The following is a 20,499-nucleotide window of genomic DNA, read 5'->3' as shown; positions in this document are numbered from 1 at the left end:
CTTAGTCACTCTGTTGGGGGGTGTGGTAGAGGTAATGTACAGAGTCCAAATTATTAACCACGACCCAAGCAAGATGCACCTGTTTTATAGGGACCTTAGGGTTGTGGGCCTCTTGTTCTTCCAGCTTATCTTCTGGGGGAAGGGCCTGCCGCACTGTTACTCAGGCAACCCTGCTTGGGCAGAGTTGTCCTGCCCCCTGTGGGGCCGGGATGGACTCAGTGAAAATGGGTTTTGGGGGGCTTTAGTTCTCTGGCAGCTTTCCCTGGCAGCTTTCCATCTGTCTTCTGAGAGTCAGAGCAGACGTGACCGCATCCAAACCTCTGTCTCAGAACAGAGAGATCGCAGTCTGGTCTTCACTGAGCTTACCGGGCCATACAGTCTCTGTTTCTGTCTGCGCTACTAAAAACCACAGCCTCTCCAGTTGTGCGCCCCACAGTAACGCTCCCAGCGGTGGAACGCAGGACTGGCCTGTCTCTACCCTTTCTGCTTCTAAAACCACAGGCCCCCGTACCCCCTGGTTCGTGCATGCACCTGCAGCTTCTGGATCCTGTCTGGGGGCTGAACTGAAGTCCTTTCCCCGCCGCTACTGGTGTTCGAGTCCGTGCCCAGTCCCCAGAGCAGGATGCTTTTGCGCTCCGGCGTTACATCACCTTCTCGGTGCCAGCTTATGGCGGCTCCCTCCAACTTCTGTTTATCTTCCTTTATCTGTGTGCAGAATCATGGCTCCTGCATCATACTTCGACACGGTTGGAGGTATTCTGTTTGTAGAGCTCTAGCTATGTATTCTTACATCTTAGGCTGATTTCATGGGTATTCAGAATGGTTTGGTGGATATCCAGCTAAATTCAGGGGAGCAGTTGAAATTGGGTCCCCTACTCCTCTGCCATCTTTTCCCATCCCTGTAGCATATATTCTTAATGGAATTCCTAGGTTAAAGATTATGTGATGGCATGTGTGATTTTGATACATACTGCCACATGGTTCTCCATAGAAATAGTTGCCAGCAATGTATATGAATACCTGTTCCCTCACACTCTTGTCAGTGGTATATTATCAACAATGTGTTATCAAAGAGGAATAAAATGGTTACCAGTGTTAGCTTCCCTGTGCCCTCTGCTTTCATTTTCAACTACTATAAAAAATAGTACCCAGAAGTCCTGCGTTCCCATCACCCAACTTCCCCCAATAATCCCCACCTTAACATAATTATATTATGTTACCCAAACTAGGAAGTTGACATTGGCACATTAATTGGTCTGTAGACCTGACATGAGTGTCACTGGTTTTGCAGGTACTTGCTCTTCGTGGGGAGGAGAGTAATATCTTTGTGTATAGTTCTCTGACACTGTATTACATGTATGTATTTGTATATCCACTTCCATCTTCAGGATACAGAGCTCTGCCATCCCCATGAAAAAACTGGTTCTTATTCCCCTTTGTAGTAACCATTCCCTCACTAATACTGTAGCCCACGGAAGTCTGTTTTTTATTTGCTGAATGTAGTTTTAGTTTGTTTTCTTTTGTTATAATTGTTGTTGAGTATCTCTGTATGTTTAAGAATATCTTTTATTTCCTTTCCCCTTAACTCTCAGGTCCTTTATACATTATTTTTTTTTCTGAGCTGTTTTTTCTTTCTTTAGGGAGATTAGCTCCTTATGATATGAGATTAAAACCCACCAGCCTCCAGTTTGCCATGTCTTTCCATAAGTGACTTAGCATTTATGTCACATTCTCAATGCAGATATTCTTCCTTGCGAATGAGTTTGATTTCTGAATATTTTGCAGATACTACGATAACTCTTGCAATAGTGGTGGACAAGTTGTCACCTCGACTGGCTCAGCTCAAAGTTCTGCATAAAGTATTTAGTACTGGAGTAGCAGAAGTTCCACCTGACACTCGAAATGTTGTTCGGGCATCTCACCTGCTCAACACACTGTACAAGGCCATTCTTGAATACGACAATGTTGGAGAAGCCTCTGAGCAAACGGTATGTAAGACCTCTGTCCTAAGTTGTATGACTCCCTTCTGTTCAACCAAAGGAGTGGTGGATAACTTGTTATAGCTCTTTGTAAAAATAAAAATGCTTAAGTCACGCTGTGTCAGACAGCTATTCAGAGTTTTTAAATTAGCTTCTAAATTCAAGGCTACAGGAAACCAGCTTCTTGGCTTTAATCACAGAGATCATGGGGAGGATGCAGCAAGGACAGAGCAAAACAAAAGCAAAATGTGAAAAATACCTAGCTGAATTATATAGATACTTACAATAACTTTTTTTCAGTAAAAATACAAATCTATTATATAAGGTATCTAGAGTAGTCAAATTCATAGAAACAGAAAGTAGAATGGTTCTGCCACAATGGGGAGAGGAGAAAAGGGAAGGTGTTTAATAGGTACAGGGTTTCAGTTTTGCAACATGATGCCAGAGATCTGTTTCCACAACAATATAAATATACTTAACACTACTGAATTGTACACTTAAAAGTGTTACATTTTTTTTGCCACAATTTAAAAAAATACAAGAGACTATAATCTAGAGACTATAATCTAGAAAACTGCATGTTTGTTTAGATACACATATTAGGTGTGTTTCTTAGTTGAGGTAACTTTGTTTTCTCACCATTTTGGTACTGCATTTCAGTATAAAACAGGTTGATTTCTGTCAGCTATGCATTTTTTTTTAAGAATGAAATCATTTCCTCATTCTTAGTGGACGTTTTGCTAATAGCATGCTTTAGATAGGATAGCTGTACCTCAGTTTGGACTGTCGAGCTTAGAACTGTTGTCCCTCTTTAACTTTCAAGAGAGTCCTGGTATGGACTACAGACAGTGGAGTCATCTCATATTTAGGTGAGTTTTCATAAGGATTTTATAGAGTATGTTTTGGAATTTTAACTTCTTTGTGTCAAAAAACAGAAATCTGATCACTTTTTAAAAGGTGTTGCAGAGGGGTGCCTGGGTGGCTCGGCTGGTTAAGCATCTGACTTGATTTTGGCTCAGGTCATAATCTCAGGTTTGTGAGATCAAGCCCCCCTGTCAGGCTCCATTCTTTCCCTCTCTGCATTCTCCCCCCCCCCCCCCCGCCATGCACATGCTCTGTCTCTTTCTCTCCCTCTCTTAAAAGAAAAAAACAGTGTATCAGAAATGTTTAAACTTCATTTTATCCAGAGACAAGGGAGTTCCGAGAATTGACTATGCACACTCTGTCCTCAGGTCTCGCTGCTGTTCTCTCTCTGGGTGGAAACAGTGCGACCCTACCTGCAGATTGTGGATGAGTGGATCGTGCATGGGCACCTATGTGACTGCGCTAGGGAGTTCATCATCCAGAGGTCGGGTCCCACACACAGCTTGGGAGATGTGGGGCGCTGCTTGTACCTCTTTTCTCTCACAGGAAAATTATGCGCTTTTGTTAGTTAGGTGATACTGAGGGATAACAGTGTGAGTGACAGAGCTGTGTTTTTACCATAAACAAGTTCTTTTGCATTTCTATAGGAAATGTCAGGTACCAAAAAAATATGTTTCCAAGTTTTATGTCAGTTTATAGCTTTTCTTAGCAAATTCATTTTTTTAAATGGTAGTGTGTTGATGGTTGGCTGGTACTATAAAAGGCACATTGCTTCCCACAAAATTAATTTAGGTGGTATCAAATGGCTTCAACTAATTCCCATTACAAATTATCAATAGGATAAAAGATATGAAAATATTACAGGATATTCCTCTAATATATTTATTTCTCCAGATTAGGGTTTTTTTTGTTGTTGTTAACCTTCTTTGTATAATATTTAATAAAACATTAGGGAAAATCATAATTCACTTATTATGATTTCCCCTTCAGTTAATTGATTTTTCTGAACAGAATCATACAAACTGCAATGTAGAACTCTCTTAACTTGGTTTTAAATTGTGCACTCTGTTTAGATGTATGGTTCTTGTGGATAGCTATCCATTTAACTCATCAGGAAGGAAAGTATTAAGTCCTTACAGCTCTGAAAATGTAACCCTGTTTAGCAGTGCTCATATAAATTAGTAGGCCTTCTCTAACTGAATCATATCTGTTGTTATATTGTTTTTCATTGATCTTGCATGATAATTTTTGTGAAAATGGGATTCTGGTTGTTCTTAAAGGGTGATGAGTGACCACTGTTTCATTGTTAAAAGCAATTCAGTTAAGAATCTACATGGAGGGACGCCTGGGTGGCTCCTTTTTAAGTGTCTGCCTTCGGCTCAGGTCATGATCCCTGGGTTCTGGGATCGAGTCCCAAGTCGGGCTCCCTGCTTCTCCCAAGTCTACTTCTCCTTCTGCCTGCCACTCCCCCTGCTTATGCGCGCTCTCTCTCTCTGACAAATAAATAAATAAATAAATAAATAATTTTTTAAAATCTGTGTTGAGGGCCGCCTGGGTGGCCCAGTCAGTCAAGCGTCCAGCTCTTGATTTCAGCTCAGGTCTTGATCTCAGGATCTTAAGTTCAAGCCCCATGTTGGGCTCCATGCTGGGTATGGAGCCTACATTAAAAAAAAAAAAAAAAAAAAAAACTATGTAGAAAAAAGATGCAGAAATCTGGAGATTACTTTTATAGGAAATGGCAAAATAGGTAAATTTTTATTCTACCTCTAAAGAGAACCAAAGTAATCATATTTTGTTTAATTCCAATTCAAGAAACTTTCTACTTAGTTAAATTTTACCTGTGCCATTCAGAGTATTTATCCACTTTTCTGTGTTAAACTGAAGTCAAATAAAACCTCTGCCCCATTTTGCCTGAAGATTGCTTCATTTTACTAATAATTGATGATATTGTGTTTTGGAATGTCTGGACGACATGCCTAAGCTAGAACAGATATATTGTTGTTTTTATGGCAGAAAAGTTGAAATTTAAAATTCTTTTGAATCTCTATAGAAACAAAAATGTTCCAGTAAATCACAGAGACTTTTGGTATGCGACTTATACACTATACAGTGTATCGGAAAAGACAGAAAATGAAGAAAAAATGAGTGATAATGCCAGTGCAAGTTCTGGCAGTGACCAGGGCCCCTCCAGCAGGCAGCATACCATGGTGTCCTTCCTCAAACCTGTCCTTAAGCAGATAATTATGGCTGGCAAGTCAATGCAGCTGCTGAAGAACCTGCAGTGTGTGGAGAGCACCACATCCCAGGACACAGCCAGAGGTAGCAGGTTCCTTCTTCATGTATCCTTCAGCAGTCAGGCAGCTGTTCTCTCTTCACTCCTGTCATCCTGAGATAGATAGTAATTATTTTGTAGTTGGAAAATTATCAAAGCTTTTTATTTTTGTGGAAATTATCACCTTGATCAAACTACTGCTCCTGATTGAAAAGATTATCCTCACCGGAAGCTTGTAGCACTGTGTTTCAAAGTCAGTTCCACATGCTTTTTCCTTAATCTTGATTCCTTAGAACTGGTCCTTTAAAAAATAATTTTCTGGCATTTCTTAATGCAGTGCAGCATTTAGCTGTTGAGGACCATAAATATAAACCCTGGTAGATAGGAATTTGTTATTTTAGTAATTCAGACTTGATCGTAGGTTTTGAGAAAACCTTGATACGATTTATGGCCTTTTTTGATATAATTTAAGTAATATACTTCAAGTTTTATCAGCTGACCAAAAAGAAAGGTATATATGTGACCTAATTATTTGTTTGTAAATCACCTTAATGTTACATTACTTTGTATTATTGTATTTAAATAATATTTTCACTTTGCAGAATGTTTCCTTTTTGACTGAATAATAAAATGTAATGAGCTTCCAGGGCCACTGTCAGAAGTGTTTTCCCCAGTGAAATTATGACTCCTATTAGTATTATCATAGTGCTATCCACTTTGGTGATAACTTTATGTTTCAGATGCAGAAAGAAAAAGCTTGTATACCCTGTTTCTGGAATCTGTACAGTCGCGTCTTCGACATGGAGAAGATTCCACTGCACAGGTCCTCACTGAGCAGCAGGCCACCAAAGAGAACCTAATTAAGATGCAGTCCATTGCTGAAAGGCATCTTGAACTGGATGATGTTCACGATCCACTCCTGGCAATTAACTTTGCAAGGTGATACATACCTGGAAGATTTTGGATGATTGAAATAGCAGAATCTGTGCAGTTACTATTTAATAACCGTTTATTTCTGCCAGGTAGGGCTTTCCACCCTTAAAAATAAAAACCTTTGTAGCTCATCCTTTCTAATGAATGCAAGAAGACATTGCGTTCAGTTTGGCCTCCTTGTTTTGTTAAAGTCCACCGACTTTCATGTGCCCTGTATCCATTGGGAGTTGCCGTTACTCATACAGAAGATGTTTCCGAAAGTCTGGGTCATCTGCAGGCATCAGACAGACACACACGTACACACACACACCCTGCTTAAAATGCATCTTGGCCCTTAGGTGCTTGTAGGAAGTAAGTCATTAATACCCACACACCACCCTATTGTCTGATGGCCATTATTCATTGCCGGAGGCCCAGTGGCCAAAAAAGACCTACTCAGTACTTGATTCTTAAGGCAGAAGTGGCTGAAAAACTGTTTCACTTGAAGGGTATTTGGGGGGGGGGGGGAGTTTCTATAATAGTTGGTAATTTTAAGACTAAATGTAAAAAGGGGACTCTGGAGTTTTGATGAAGGGAATTCTGTTGACAGCAGCTCATAAAAAGAGACTCATATTTTTATCTTGAAGGTTGTATTTGGAACAGAGTGACTTTCATGAGAAGTTTGCTGCTGGAGATATATGTGTGGATAGATCATCAGAATCTGTGACGTGCCAGACTTTTGAGTTAACACTGAGATCTTGCCTCTATCCTCATATTGATAAGCAATATCTAGAGTGCTGTGGAAACCTCATGCGAACTCTAAAAAAAGATTACAGGTATAAGGGAGTAGTTTAGTTGTAGAAGTAGTCAGTAGTTTATTGTACTTTAAGAACAGTTTAAATTATTTTAAAACCTATATTTCAAGTTAATTTTTAATAGAGTAAGAAATGGGTATTCAGTAAACTGTTTTCTTTTGAGAGAATCAACAAACCATCAGTGTTTCACACCATTATATTGTAAATTTAATCCTTTGTATCTGAGACTCTGTCCTGAAGGAAATACAGAAAAAGCTTGTTGCACAAAAAACCCATCAGAAAACTTGCTGTCAGAGGGAAGAACATGAAATTACTTAGTAGTGGATGACTAGTTCTTTAGATAATGGCATATCAGTGTCATGTATGAACTTTATAAAGTTTAAACAAATTATGTTTATACAGAGTTTTAAATAGTATAAAGTGTTCTTAAAGCTTAAAAGGCGGAATATATAATATGGTGGGAACTATATTTTTTTAATGCATAGTAAAAAAGATGGGAAAGAAATACCCCAAATATTGACAGTAGAAATTCACTATGAATAGCAGGATTTGGACTAACTTTATTTTGTTACACTTTTTTTACTTTTCCCATCTTTCTACAATGTTACAGAAAAGTAATTTATTTCTTTCTGTCTACTGAAGGCAACCATATACTATTTTCGTTATTTTAAAGGTCTTTAAAAGGTGTTAATGTTTCTGTTTTTAGTAAATGTAGAATGTAAACCTGTTTCAAAATTAGTAGTGTACAAAGACTGGTACTGATCCAGAATTCTGTCTCATGATTGTAAGATCTTTCTGTCGCTTATTTTCTCTCCATTTAGGTTGGTTGAATACTTACAGGCTATGAGAAATTTTTTCTTAATGGAAGGTGGAGATACCATGTACGACTTCTATACATCAATTTTTGATAAAATAAGAGAAAAGGAAACCTGGCAGAATGTGTCTTTTCTTAATGTCCAGCTTCAAGAAGCAGTAGGACAACGTTATCCTGAAGACAGTTCACGGTAAAATACAGGAGGCACCTTTTTATTTTAAATAATACAAAATAATCCATGTGCAACAACTTTTCTGTGAATTTTTATGTATATTATTTAGTCTTCACACTAACCCTATAAATTTTACTAATATTATTTTTCATATTAGAAAGCTGAGGCAGAAGATAGCTAAATGACTTGCCCACTAAGCAAGAGGAGATGATGAAATGGGGCCATGTAGACTGTCAGGGTTTCGCGGCCTCCCTCAAGGACTACAGTCAGTGCTAGCCACTGGGTGTGGCACCTCTCTGCTCCACTGGCCTTGCTCTCCAGCCGGTTGTGCTGGCCTCCTTACATAGAAGTCTTAGGCGATGTTCTAAGACAGAACAAAACTCTCAGTACCTGCTGAGGCCTGAGCTCCAGGCTTCAAGGACCTTCACTTCCACCACATGCTGTTGGTCAAACCGAGTCACAGGTCAGGCCAAGTTCAGGGGTGGGAAGTAGATTCCACCACTTCATGGACAGTGTTGCATGTTTTCAAACTGTTATGTCATCCCTGGTGGTCTAGTGATTAGGATTTGTCTCTCTCAAGCTGTTACGTCAGCTTATACCCAGCTGTGGAGCTAATCAATCCTGTCTCCCTCTCAGTCTGCCTGCTGAACATTCAACTCACCCAGGTCTGTGGGTTGGTACCACCAAATCTTTGTGAAGCAGAGACTCATCTACTACACTGCTTGGCAGTCCTTTTTCCTGTTCCATGTCCCTGTGTGGCTCTGTTACTTGGCTTCCTTTCTCAGCTCCCTCAGTGGTCCTTCAAGAATAGTAATAGTAATTAACATGATATGCCAGACAAAGCATTCTTTTCCTCACAGCCATGCCAGGTTACCAAGCTACTACTTAGTAGATTATTTTAATTCCTCTTATTTTATGTCATTCTTTTTTATTACCTTTAATTCCTCCATAAAAGCAGAATTTTTATCAGTTACATATTTAGTAAAAGCAGAGTAACAGCTGAGTTCTTTTCATAAGAAGAAATTGGTGCCCAGCAACCCCCAGAGGGAGCCAGGGAAAGTTGTTTTTCACTACCAGCAGAAACTCAGAAATTTGTTATGTTCAATGGCACAGTCTATTATGGCTTTTCTTTTTTTGTTGCTCAGACTTGCATTTTTACCCAGAGGGAACCCCTTCGTATGACCCTAGTAATCTCAGAGTGTGTCCATACTTTTCAGGACTAGTCAGATATACAGGCTTGTCCTGTGCATCCCCTGCCTTAGGCCTGTATACCTCTCCCAGGAGCACTGGTCCCATCTCTTTGATGGCTTAAAAAGCCCTTTATCTGGGTGCCAGAGTATTCGTCAGTATTGGATTGTCAATACTTCTGGGCTTTCTCAGTGGACAGAGAAATGAAATGTGTAGGAAGAATAATCATAATTTCATATTGATATTTCCAATTTAAAGATTAGTTTTTCTTTGATTTTCCTTTGTATTTCTTCTCTTGAGTGCTTATTAACACACTAACATAACTAATGGTTTTTTTATTCTATAATAGGTAATAGTTCCAAAATAACAATAATAGCAACAAGCCCACCCTGAGTTTAAATTACTGTTTGTGATTGTTTTCTCTTCCTAAACTATCAAATCATCAGAATACGCTATTTTGAGGTCATTTGGAATAATTCTCTGTGTGATTATGCCACCAGCTTAATATAGGGTCAAGTTCATTTGTTTTAGTTTATTTTCTACTTTTAGTAACTGCTTTTTTTTTTTCTTGATTCAATTTTTTTCTTAAATTATGTAAACAGCTGTACGTTTCTTAAGTTAAAATCATTGATAACAGTGGTACTTCTAGGGAGATCTGTCTTCTGTTCCTGCCCTTTTCCTCCCTTTCCTTTAGGCAACTGTTGCATGTTGTACAAAAGGTAGCATGCATTGCCCACTCTGGCATCTGGTTTATTTTTCTTATGTTACTAATGTATCTCACACCCACTCCATTCATAAGCTAGAGACCTTGTCCTTACTCCTTTACAGCTGACCGGCTTTCCGCTGTATTTTTTCAGTCAGTTGGTGGGCATTTTGGTTTCAGTTCTTCTGCTGTACATATCTGCAGTGACTGACTAATCTTGTGTATCTCACTTCATATTTTTGCCAGTGTAACTTTGGAGTATATTCCTAGAATGGGATTGCTGGGTAAAAGGGTACATGTGTGTGAAATTCTGCCAGCTGTTCCAAATTTCTCTTCATATGGGCTGTATTTTTTCGGATTCCCACCAGCAATGTGTTGAGTGGCTTTCTCCACAGCCTCACCAACAGAATATGTTGTCACTTTTGGAATTTTGCCAGTCTGCTGAGAAACAGTATTTTAGTATAGTTTTCATTTACATTTTTCTAACTATGAGTGAGCTTTATCATCTTTCCATATGTTTAGTTTTGAATTTTTTAACGTGAACTATCCATATCTTTTGCCACCATTTCTGTTAGTTATCAGTCTCTTATTCTTTTAGAAGCTATTTGTATTATATACATTTCCCAATTTGACACTTGTCTTTTCATTCTGCTTATGGTATAATAATTTTTTGTTGTTCCGTCATGTAGATTTTTTTAGTTTTATAATTTATCAGGCTTTTACTACTTTTGGATTTTGAGTTAAGAAAGTTTTACTTTTTCTCAGGTTACAAAGAAATTCACCCATCTTTTCTCCTAATACTTGAGTAGGTTGTTTTTTTTTTTACATTTAGATATTGATCCATTTGGAATTTATCCAGCTAAAAACATGAGAAATAGATCTAGTTTTATCTTTTTCCAAATGACTAATTCGTTCCCATCACTTATTTCTTTAAAAAAAAATCCATCTTTCCTGCATTTATTTGACATATCCCTTTGTCATTAAATTTTCATATGTACTTGAGTATCTTTCTAGATTCCCCATTCTGTTTCCCTGTTCTGTTTATTCATGTGCTAATAACGTCCTGTTTTAATAATAGGGCTTTCCTGGCTATTCTTGTTTGTTTATTTTTCCAAATGTACTTTATTGCCAACTTGTCTAGCTTCACCAAAACAAAAACTTTGATGGTATTTTGATTGAGATTGCATTCTATTCATAGATTAATTCAGGAGAAATGAGCCACCCCCAGGGACCCCTTCTGCATTGGCTTCCATATGTTCTGGGTAGCTGTCTGCCTCCTCAGGCTTGTTGAGTCTGGCCCTTGAGTCTCCCTCTCAGTTCCAGCATCAGTGCCAATGCTGCTTTCCTGCCCTGCCCAGTACCGCTGCCTTACAACCCTCCCACATCCCTGCTGCTCTTTCTGTAATCTCCCTGTGGACCTCTTGCTTCCCACCTACCTTTGGCACAGCTTCTCGCTCTACTGCCTCAGCGCTCCTGCCTGGGACAGTTCCAGTCCCTGTTAATGGCTTCAGTGACCCCTTATGATCTGCAGATCAGTACCTTTAGCCCAGGTGCCTGCACAGCCAGCAGCTTGTGACTATACTCAAATGTCATGTATCTGAAACTGAGCTCATCATTGTCTCATCCCAAACAATCTTTTGTCTCTTCTAGTCGAGCACCATTGTTCATTCTGGTGCCCGAAGGCAGTGTGGCTTGCCCTAGATTCCTCCCTCTGTCCTAGCTCCTACACCTCCCTGGTTGTTCAGTTCTGCCTCCTAGATAACGTTTCCCCTTACCTCTCAGTGCTGACTCAAGAGCTCCTCTCTTGACACCTCCTGTCTCTGTGTCTCAGCTTCACTCCCTTCCATTTGACCCTGACAGGGCCACCAGAATGACCACAGTGATACCAGCAACTCCCTCCACCAGTTGTGTTCAGGCTCCTCATTGGCTCCTCCTAACAGATGGGCTGAGCTCCTTCTCATGAGAGGGCATGCTTTTACTATCTTGTTCATTCTAATACGTATACACATACAGACACATCATGTTCTTTCTCCTACCACACTTTCCATTTCAGGAATTTGGAATATTTCTGGTTTGCTGAAGAGCTGTACTCTCCCTGCTTCATAGCTTCCTCCAGTTATGTGCTCTTCCATTTGTATGGCCCGGCAGTGATCTGCTCTCCTGCAGAGTTCTGCTTGGCTTGGATTGGTGCAGCACCCTGTGTCTGCTCTGGGATTTTCTCTGGGCTGTGAGTCCCTAGAAGGGGAGAAGGGATTGACTTTCTTCCACCTGTGTGGCATGATGACTGACAAAGGTATTCAGTAAGTGCCTCCTAAGTACTCAGTGGGTGCACATAACTTACAAGTTAAAAAAATTCTGACTAGTGCTGTGACATAGAACAAATTGACTAATTTATAAGTTACACACTGTGCTTTCTGTCTCTGATTGTAAGGCTGCCTCCCCACCTCTGTGTTACACTTAAACCTTCCATGGTCTGCATCCTGGTTTCATCACTTGATGCCCCTGTAATTGTGGGAGAGTTGCATCGTTTCCCAGTCCACTGACAGGACTGCTGTGGGGATGAATGAGTAAGGGCAATTAACTGCCCATGTGGTGCCTGGTGCAAGGACGTTCTCATGCACATTTGTTGATTCTTTTATTTAGAGTCAAATTCAAACCAATGTTAGGAAAGAGTGGGTGAAGCAGTGTGTAAACACCTTTGCTTTAGAAGCAAACCCCACTGCTGTCAACGGACTTGCACACACACTCTCCAGGGCAAGGAAAGCAGTCTCCCTCCACTGCCTTCAGCAGAGGTCTCTCTTCTGAGCCTGTTGCCTGAATTTTATCAGAATTAAGCACCCAGCCTATTACCATTATATCTTCTTCCCTGACTTCCATCTTTTTTCCTAACTTAACTACGTATAAGTGTCTCTTCTGTTTCATAGCTAAACCCATTATTTAAAAACTTTGCTCCTCTTACTTCTAAAACCAAATTCCTGTTCTGGAGTATATGCTAGAAAACCTTTATTGAAATATTTGCATTCCTTTTATGAACTATATCTTCTTTGAAATATGATGTAAATGTTAAAATGCTAATCGTTTTTTAAAGAGTATTTTTATTTGAGCATAGTACTTTCACAAACTAAAACTGAAATTTCTTTATCTAGTCTGTCTATATCTTATGAAAATGTTGAGACAACCAAGAAGAAACTCCCTGTTCATATCTTAGATGGTCTGACCCTGAGCTATAAGGTATGTGCTGATACATTTTGTAAGAACATTGTTTTCTATTAAAATTACAACATGCAAGTAATAGGCTACTTTCTATTCTAATTTTCTGTTTTTGTTTTCATAGATCCCATGGCCTGTGGATATTGTTATAAGTTTGGAATGTCAAAAAATTTATAATCAGGTGTTCCTTCTCTTATTGCAAATAAAGTGGGCAAAATATAGTCTGGATGTTTTACTATTTGGTGGTAAGATTTGTTTTCAACAGATAAATTATAATTGAATTTTAGCCCTGAAATAAAGAAGTGGTGATCTTTGGTCATTTTTTTTGTAACACAAGTGCCCAAATGACAGGTATTTATAGCAACAGTTTTACTGTTGTCAAAATTAACTTCCCTGAATGAGATACCAGGGAATTGTACTGCAGTCATTCTGAAATGTAACAGCTTGTTGAAGAATTTGGCCAGAGTAAATATTCTTAAATTGTGCAAAAAATTTTAATGACAAAGTATTGGGACTTGGCATTTACGTTTTAATGACGGTGATAAGGGGAGCTTTTCACTGCTTTACCTTCCAGAGACATCGAAGGCAGGGTCCCTAATGTGCCTCCTGTAGAGTGCCCTTTGCAGGTTTATGACCACATCAGAAGTCCCACCCCTGTGCAGTGGCACTGGTGGGGTTTGAGTAGATGTTCTTCCCACCTACTCTGCTCTTTCAATCTTGTACAGAACTAGCTAGTACTGCTGGAAAACCACAGCTCAGAGAAGGACTTTTACGTGAACAAGACACAACTGCTCAGTTTGGACCGCAAAAGGAACCAATAAGACAACAGATTCATCGTATGTTCCTCTTGAGAGTAAAGCTCATGCACTTTGTGAACAGCTTACACAACTACATCATGACCAGGGTTTGTGTCTGGATTACTTGTGATATATTTATAAGAGCCCACAAAATAGTTGTAGACTATAAGTGTGAAAATAGCACATATAAAAGATTTGATCATAAAATAACATGCAGAGGGGGAAAATGTTTTTTTAAAATTGCCAGAGCATGTGTATCCAGAGATTCCTCCTGTCCCTCCTGTCCAGCAGCCTCTTAGGATGGGCATACCCAGAGCTCCTTTTCTGGAATTGCCTTCAGAACTTGCAGTATAGCTTTTTAAACTTTTATCAGTGATGACAGGTCTGTCCCTGTAAAATGGCTTCAAATCTTAATAACAGCCAAAATTTGTCAGACTAGTGTGGTGTGTAAGGAGGAAGATGCAGCCTGATTACAAACTTTTTTCTTAGAAACAAGAAGCAACTCATTACGAAGTAAATGAAACTGCTTTTCTTATACATCTTAAAACCAGATCTAGAGGAAGTCTGGAAGAGGAGTTCAGATATTTGAACAATAGCAGTGTTCTTGGAAGTTAGTATTCATTTGGGATTTAAAATGGTTGCTTTAAAAAAAAAAACTCATTTGTACACAAATTCTGAAACTCATTTTATTTGGAAGAAGTGAGCCTTTGAAGCCTGTGTTATAGACATGATGCATATGGCAGAGGTGCTTTCTGCTTACCATGCATTGGCTTTCAGAGGCAGCCTTAAACCCTTAATTATTGAGAGTAAACGGTAGCAGTTTAAGTTTTTGCTTCTTTCTTGTTTTCTAGTTAAAGTATTTCTATGCTACTTTTAAAGAAAGATCATTATAAAAAACATTGGAACTTATAAAAACATGTAAGTTCAATTTCCTGATAATTTAAAAAAAAAGATCAATGCATTTGTATGTGATTTGATGTACTTGCCCCTCCCCACCAGGAACACTGTTAGTCCAAAGCAAGGCATTCATTTACTATGTGAATGGATTTCCTAAAGAACTGGCCCCCACCATTATTCTAGGATAAGAATGTCAGCCTTTAAAGGAGGTACTTTGTAAAGTTTACAGATGTAATTATTGAAGAAAGAATTTGAGAGGAGTAGAAGAGGTTGGTAAAAAGTTTTGTGTCTAGCATACAAGTCCTCAGAGAAGTCTGCTCATTAAACCTTTTCATCTTTCTCTTCAAGATTCTTCACAGCACAGGGCTGGAGTTTCAACATCAAGTTGAGGAAGCCAAGGATTTAGATCAGTTGATTAAGATTCACTATAGATACTTGTCAACTATCCATGATCGATGTTTGCTGAGAGAAAAGGTATGTGAGATGTCATCTGCAGATTTGGCCACTGAGGCAGAAACGAAGCTGGTCAAGGGAGGTTGTCTCCGCTTCGGAATTTTGTACTTACAAAGCAGAATATTCTATAAGGAATGACCAAATCAAATAAAGTTACAAATTTGTGCCCTTTACTAGAAATTATATCTAAGAGAAACAGATGAAAACTGTATTATGATCATCTGCACCCTGCACTGCACTTGGATTCAATTGGAAAAATTGTCTCTGGTCAGGAAGTGCATCCAGCTTAGTGAAAATATATGGGATTAAGTCAATTTACAGCCATTGGATTACTTGGTTCCTTTTGTTGGTGAATTTAAATGGCCATCCTAGGAAATCGCCACTTGCTCTGTTTGTCGACTCTGTTGCTAATACTCCCTGTATCACAAGTGAATTAGGTGCATGGCCTGATTCCAAGTGCACTTATTCACAGCCTAGCACCCTTTTATATTATGTTGAAGGCTGTCATTGCATTGATGAACTTTTTCTGTGACTCATGTGGATTAAATAAAAGTGTTGGTGTTAGTGTCCATAGTTACAGAGCCTGTATTCTGTCTGTGGCTTTAATCTCCAGGTCAGTTTTGTGAAAGAAGCCATCATGAAGGTACTGAATTTGGCTCTTATGTTTGCAGATGGTTGGCAAGCAGGTCTGGGGGCATGGCAGTAAGTATGTAGCTTGTGGAACCTCTGCATTTTGACCATTTCAGCTTCCTTTTAAAACTGGCTTTATGAATGACTGCTTTTCTATGAGGGCTCACTGAAGAGTGGTGGGCACAAACTTTCAGCTCTGGGACTAGAGAGTGGGGCGCTGCCATTTTCTCTGCCCCCCATTGATGCTGAAAGCCTTCAGGGAGCAAAACAGCACCACAAAGTAGAATCCAGAGCCACTAACACTGAACTTGGCCTCCCAGCAAGGGAGGCGCAGTTTCACCACCGCAAGGGCACCTGAGAATCAGTGTAACAGGGCCCTCCCCCAGAAGACCAGCAGGAGCAACCAACCAGCACCAAATTTACCAGTCATAAAGAACTGTAAAACTTCAGCTCTTGGGGAAGCAGTATATAGCATTTGTGGTTGTTTTATTATTCTTTAACCTTTCTGTTTTATTTTTTCTTCTGCTGTTTTCTTATTTTTTCTTTTTTTTTATTTTTATATATATGTTATATATATATATGCTTTCTATTCATTGTATATTTTATTTTACTTTGTGTGTGTGTATATATATATACATATGCATATATATATGTATATGTATACGTATATGTATATGTATATGTATGTATGTTTTCTTTCCTATTTTGGAATCTAGTTTCTTTTAACAGGCAGACCAAAATAAACCCAGGACTAGTATTTTGTTTTGTTCGGTTCATTTTTGGTTTGACTTTTTCTTATTTTGTCTTGTTTTTGTTTTCTTCTGATTTGTTTTGTTATTTTTTTCTGTTGTTCTTGTTGGTATTGTTGTCTTTTCTCTTTCTTCTTTTCCGGACATAATGACCAGATGGAGAAATTCACATGAAAGAAAGAAAAGGGGGTAGCACTCAATGCCAGGGATTTAAATATGGATATAACTAAGATGTCTGAACTAGAATTTAAAACAATTATAAAGATACTGGCTGGGCTTGAAAAAACCGTAGAAGACACTACAACATCCCTTACTGGAGAAATAAAAGCTAAAATCTAATCAGGGCAAAATTTAAAATGCTATTACTGAGATGCAGTCAAAAATGGAGGCTCTAACAACGAGGATGAATGAGGCAGAGGAGAAGTCAGTGATACAGAAGACAAGATGATGGAAAATAAAGAAGCTGGAAAGAAAAGAGACAACTACTGGATCACAAAGGGAGGCTGTAAGAAATTAGCGATTCCATAAAGCAGAATAATATCCAGATAATAGGGGTCCCAGAAAATGAAGAGAGAGAGGGGCAAAAGGTTCATTTGAACAAATTACAGCTGAGAACTTCCCTAATCTGGGGAGGGAAACAAGCATTCAAATCCAGGAAGCACAGAGAACTGCACCCTCAAAATCAGTAAAAGCAGGTCAACCCCTCGACATGATGGCGAAGCTTGCAAATTTCAGAAGTAAAGAGAGAATCCTGAAAGCCACTCGGGACAATAGGTCCAGAACCTGCTAGAGTAGAAACATAGACTGGCAACAGAGCTGGCCACAGAGACCTGGCAGGCCAGAAAGGACTGGCATGATACATTCAATGGGCTAGATGGGGGAAATATGCTGCCAAGAATACTTTATCCAGCAAGGCTGTCATTCAGAATAGAAAGAGAGATAGAGTTTCCAGGAAAACAAAAACCAAAGGAATTTGTGAACATTAAACCAGCCCTGCAAGAAATATTAAAGGGAATAATTTGAGCGAAGAGAGAGCCCAAAAATAACAGAGACTAAAAAGCAACAGAGGCAATCTACAGGAACAGTGACTTTACAAGTAATAGAATTACACTAAACTCATATCTTTCAGTAAATTACTCTGAATGTAAATGGACTAAGTGCTCCAATCAAAAGACATAGGGTATCAGAATGTATAAAAAAACAAGACCCATCAATGTGCTGCTTACAAGAGACTCATTTTAGATTCAACAACACCTCCAGATTGAAAGTGAGGGGGTGGAGAACCATTTGTCATACTAATGGGCATCAAAAGATAGCCAGAGTAGTCATCCTTAGACAAACTGGATTCTAAATCCAAGACTGTAATAAGAGATGAAGAAGGACACTATATCATAATTAAAGGGTCTATCCAACAAGAAGATCTAACAGTTCTAAATATTTATGCTCCTGATGGAGCAGCCAAGCATATAAACAAAATTAAAGAAACACATTGATAATAATATACTAATAGTAGGGGACTTTAACACCCCACTCATAGCAATGGACAGATGATTTAAGCAGAAGATCAACAAGGAAACAAAGACTTTGAAAGAAACACATTGTTAATAATATAATAATAGTAGGGGACTTTAACACCCCACTCACAGCAATGGACAGATCATCTAAGAAGAACATCAACAAGGAAACAAGGGCTTTGAAAGACATTATAATGGACCAGATGGACTTCACAGACATATTCAGAGCATTTAATTCTAAAGCAACAGAATACACATTCTTCTCAATTACACATGGAGCGTTCTCCAGAATAGATCACATACTGGGTCACAAATCAGGTCTCAGCTGTACCAAAAGACTGAGATTATGACATGCCTATTTCAGACCACAGTGCTTTAAAACTGGAACTCAATCACAAGAGAAAATTTGGAAGGAACACAAATACTTGGAGGTTAAAGAGCATCCTACTAAGGAATGAATGGGTCAGCCAGGAAATTAAGAATTTAAAAAACGCGTGGAAGAAAATGAAAATGAGAACATGACAGTTCAAACCCTTGGGCTACAACAAACCTGATTATAAGAGGGAAGTATATAGCAATACAAGCCTTCCTCAAGAAGCAAGAAAAATCTCAAATACAGAACCTTACCTTACACCTAAAGGAGCTGGGAAAAGAACATGAAATAAAGCCTAAATCCAGGAGGAGATGAGAAATAATAAAGATTAGAGCAGAAATCAATGACATGGGGAGGGGGGACAATAGAACAGATCGATGAAACTAATTGCTGGTTCTTTGAAATAATAAGATCGATAAACCCCTAGCCAGGTTATCAAAAAGAAAAGAGAAAGGACCCAAATCAATAAAATCATAAATGAAAAGAGGAGAAATCAGAACCAACACCAAAAAAATACAAACTACATGGCAACAAATTGGGCCATCTGGAAGAAATGGATGCATTCCTAGAAACTTAAAAACTAGCAAAACTAGAACAGGAAGAAATAGAAAACCTGAACAGACCCATAACCAGCAAAGAAATTGAATAAGTAATCAAAAATCTCCCAACAAATAAGAGTCCAGGGCCAGATGGCCTCCCAGCAGAAGTCTACCAATCATTTAAAGAAGAATTAATACCTATTCTTCTGAAGCTGTTTGAAAAAATAGAAATGGCAGGAAAACTTCCAGACTCACTCTGTGAGGCCAGCATTACCTTGATCCCAAAACCAAAGACCCCACCAAAAAGGAGAATTACAGACCAAATCTCTGATGAAGATAGATGCAGAAATTCTCACCAAGATACTAGCTAATAGGATCCAGCAGTACATTAAAAGGCTTATTCACCAGGGCCAAGTGGGATTTATTCCTGGGAAGGGTGGTTCAACATCCTCAAACCAATCAAGGTGATACACCACATTAGGAAAAGAAAGGACAAGAACCATATGATCCTCTTAATGCACAAAAAACATTTGACAAAATACAGCATCCTTTCTTGATAAAAGCCCTCAAAAAGTAGGGATAGAGGGAACATTCCTCAACATACAAAAAAACCCAGTGAGTATCATCCTCAAGGGGGAAAAACAGAGCTTTTCCCCTAAGGTAAGGAACACGACAGGGATGTCCATTCTCACCACTGTTGTTCCACATAGTACTGGCAGTCCTAGCCTCAGCAACCAGACAACAAAAAGAAATAAAAGCCATCCAAATTGGAAAAAAAGTCAACTTTCACCCATCACAGATGACATGATAATCTATGTTGAAAACCTAAAAGACTCCACCCACAAATTACTAGAACTCCTACAAAAATTCAGCAAAGTGGCAGGATATAAAATCAACGTACAGAAATCAGTTGCATTTCTGTACACCCACCAATGAGACAGAAGGAGGAGAAAGCAAGGAATCCATCCCATTCACAATTGCACCAAAAACCATAAGATACTTAGGAATAAACCTAATCAAAGAGGTAAAAGATCTGTACTCTGAAGAGTATAAGCACCCTTATGAAAGAAATGGAAAAACATTCCATGCTCATGGATTGGAAGAACAAATGTTGTTAAAAATGTCTGTGCTACCCAGAACAATCCACACATTCAGTGCAGTCCCTATCAAAACACAGCTTGCATTTTTCACAGAGCTGTAACAAATAATCCTAAAATTCGTATGGAACCTAGAAAAGACCCTGAGTAGCCAAAGGAATATTGAAAAAGAGCCAAAGCTGGAGGCATCACAATTCTAGACTTCACGCTGTAATACAGACTGTAATCATCAAGACAGTATGGTACTGGCATAAAAACAGACATATAGATCAATGGAACAGAACAGAGAAGCTAGAGATGGACCCTCAACTCTATGGTCAACTAATCAACAAAGCAGGAAAGAATATCCAGTGGAGAAAAGACAGTCGCTTCAGCAAATGGTGTAGGGAAAATTGGACAGCCACATGCAGAAGAATGAAACTGAACCACTGTCTTACACCATACACAAAAATAAACTCAAAATGGATGAAAGACCTCAATGTGAGACAGGAATCCATTAAAATCCTAGAGGAGAACACTGG

General features: G+C 38.9%; 1 protein-coding gene across 3 annotated transcripts in view; it reads left to right on the top strand.

Moving 5' to 3' along the window:
* The window catches only part of TUBGCP5 (tubulin gamma complex component 5), a 79,105-nt gene that overhangs the window by 53,455 nt on the left and 5,151 nt on the right, over positions 1–20,499 (top strand). For 2 of the 3 annotated variants that reach the window (XM_045795100.2, XM_045795099.2), the window contains exons 11-21: positions 1,786–1,988; positions 3,212–3,327; positions 4,894–5,162; positions 5,856–6,054; positions 6,675–6,863; positions 7,664–7,846; positions 12,866–12,950; positions 13,054–13,174; positions 13,655–13,833; positions 14,972–15,097; positions 15,690–15,778. In XM_045795100.2, the coding sequence (XP_045651056.1) occupies positions 1,786–1,988; positions 3,212–3,327; positions 4,894–5,162; positions 5,856–6,054; positions 6,675–6,863; positions 7,664–7,846; positions 12,866–12,950; positions 13,054–13,174; positions 13,655–13,833; positions 14,972–15,097; positions 15,690–15,778 (1,759 nt within the window). The remainder of the gene's footprint in view (positions 1–1,785; positions 1,989–3,211; positions 3,328–4,893; positions 5,163–5,855; positions 6,055–6,674; positions 6,864–7,663; positions 7,847–12,865; positions 12,951–13,053; positions 13,175–13,654; positions 13,834–14,971; positions 15,098–15,689; positions 15,779–20,499) is intronic. The other variant, XR_006779163.2, reaches the window with a different exon arrangement.

This window comes from Ursus americanus, chromosome 28 (assembly GCF_024610735.1).
Source record: "Ursus americanus isolate L20-20 chromosome 28, mUrsAme1.1.p, whole genome shotgun sequence".
In the NCBI taxonomy this organism is placed as follows: domain Eukaryota; kingdom Metazoa; phylum Chordata; class Mammalia; order Carnivora; family Ursidae; genus Ursus; species Ursus americanus.
This window is presented reverse-complemented; position numbering and strand designations above follow the sequence as displayed.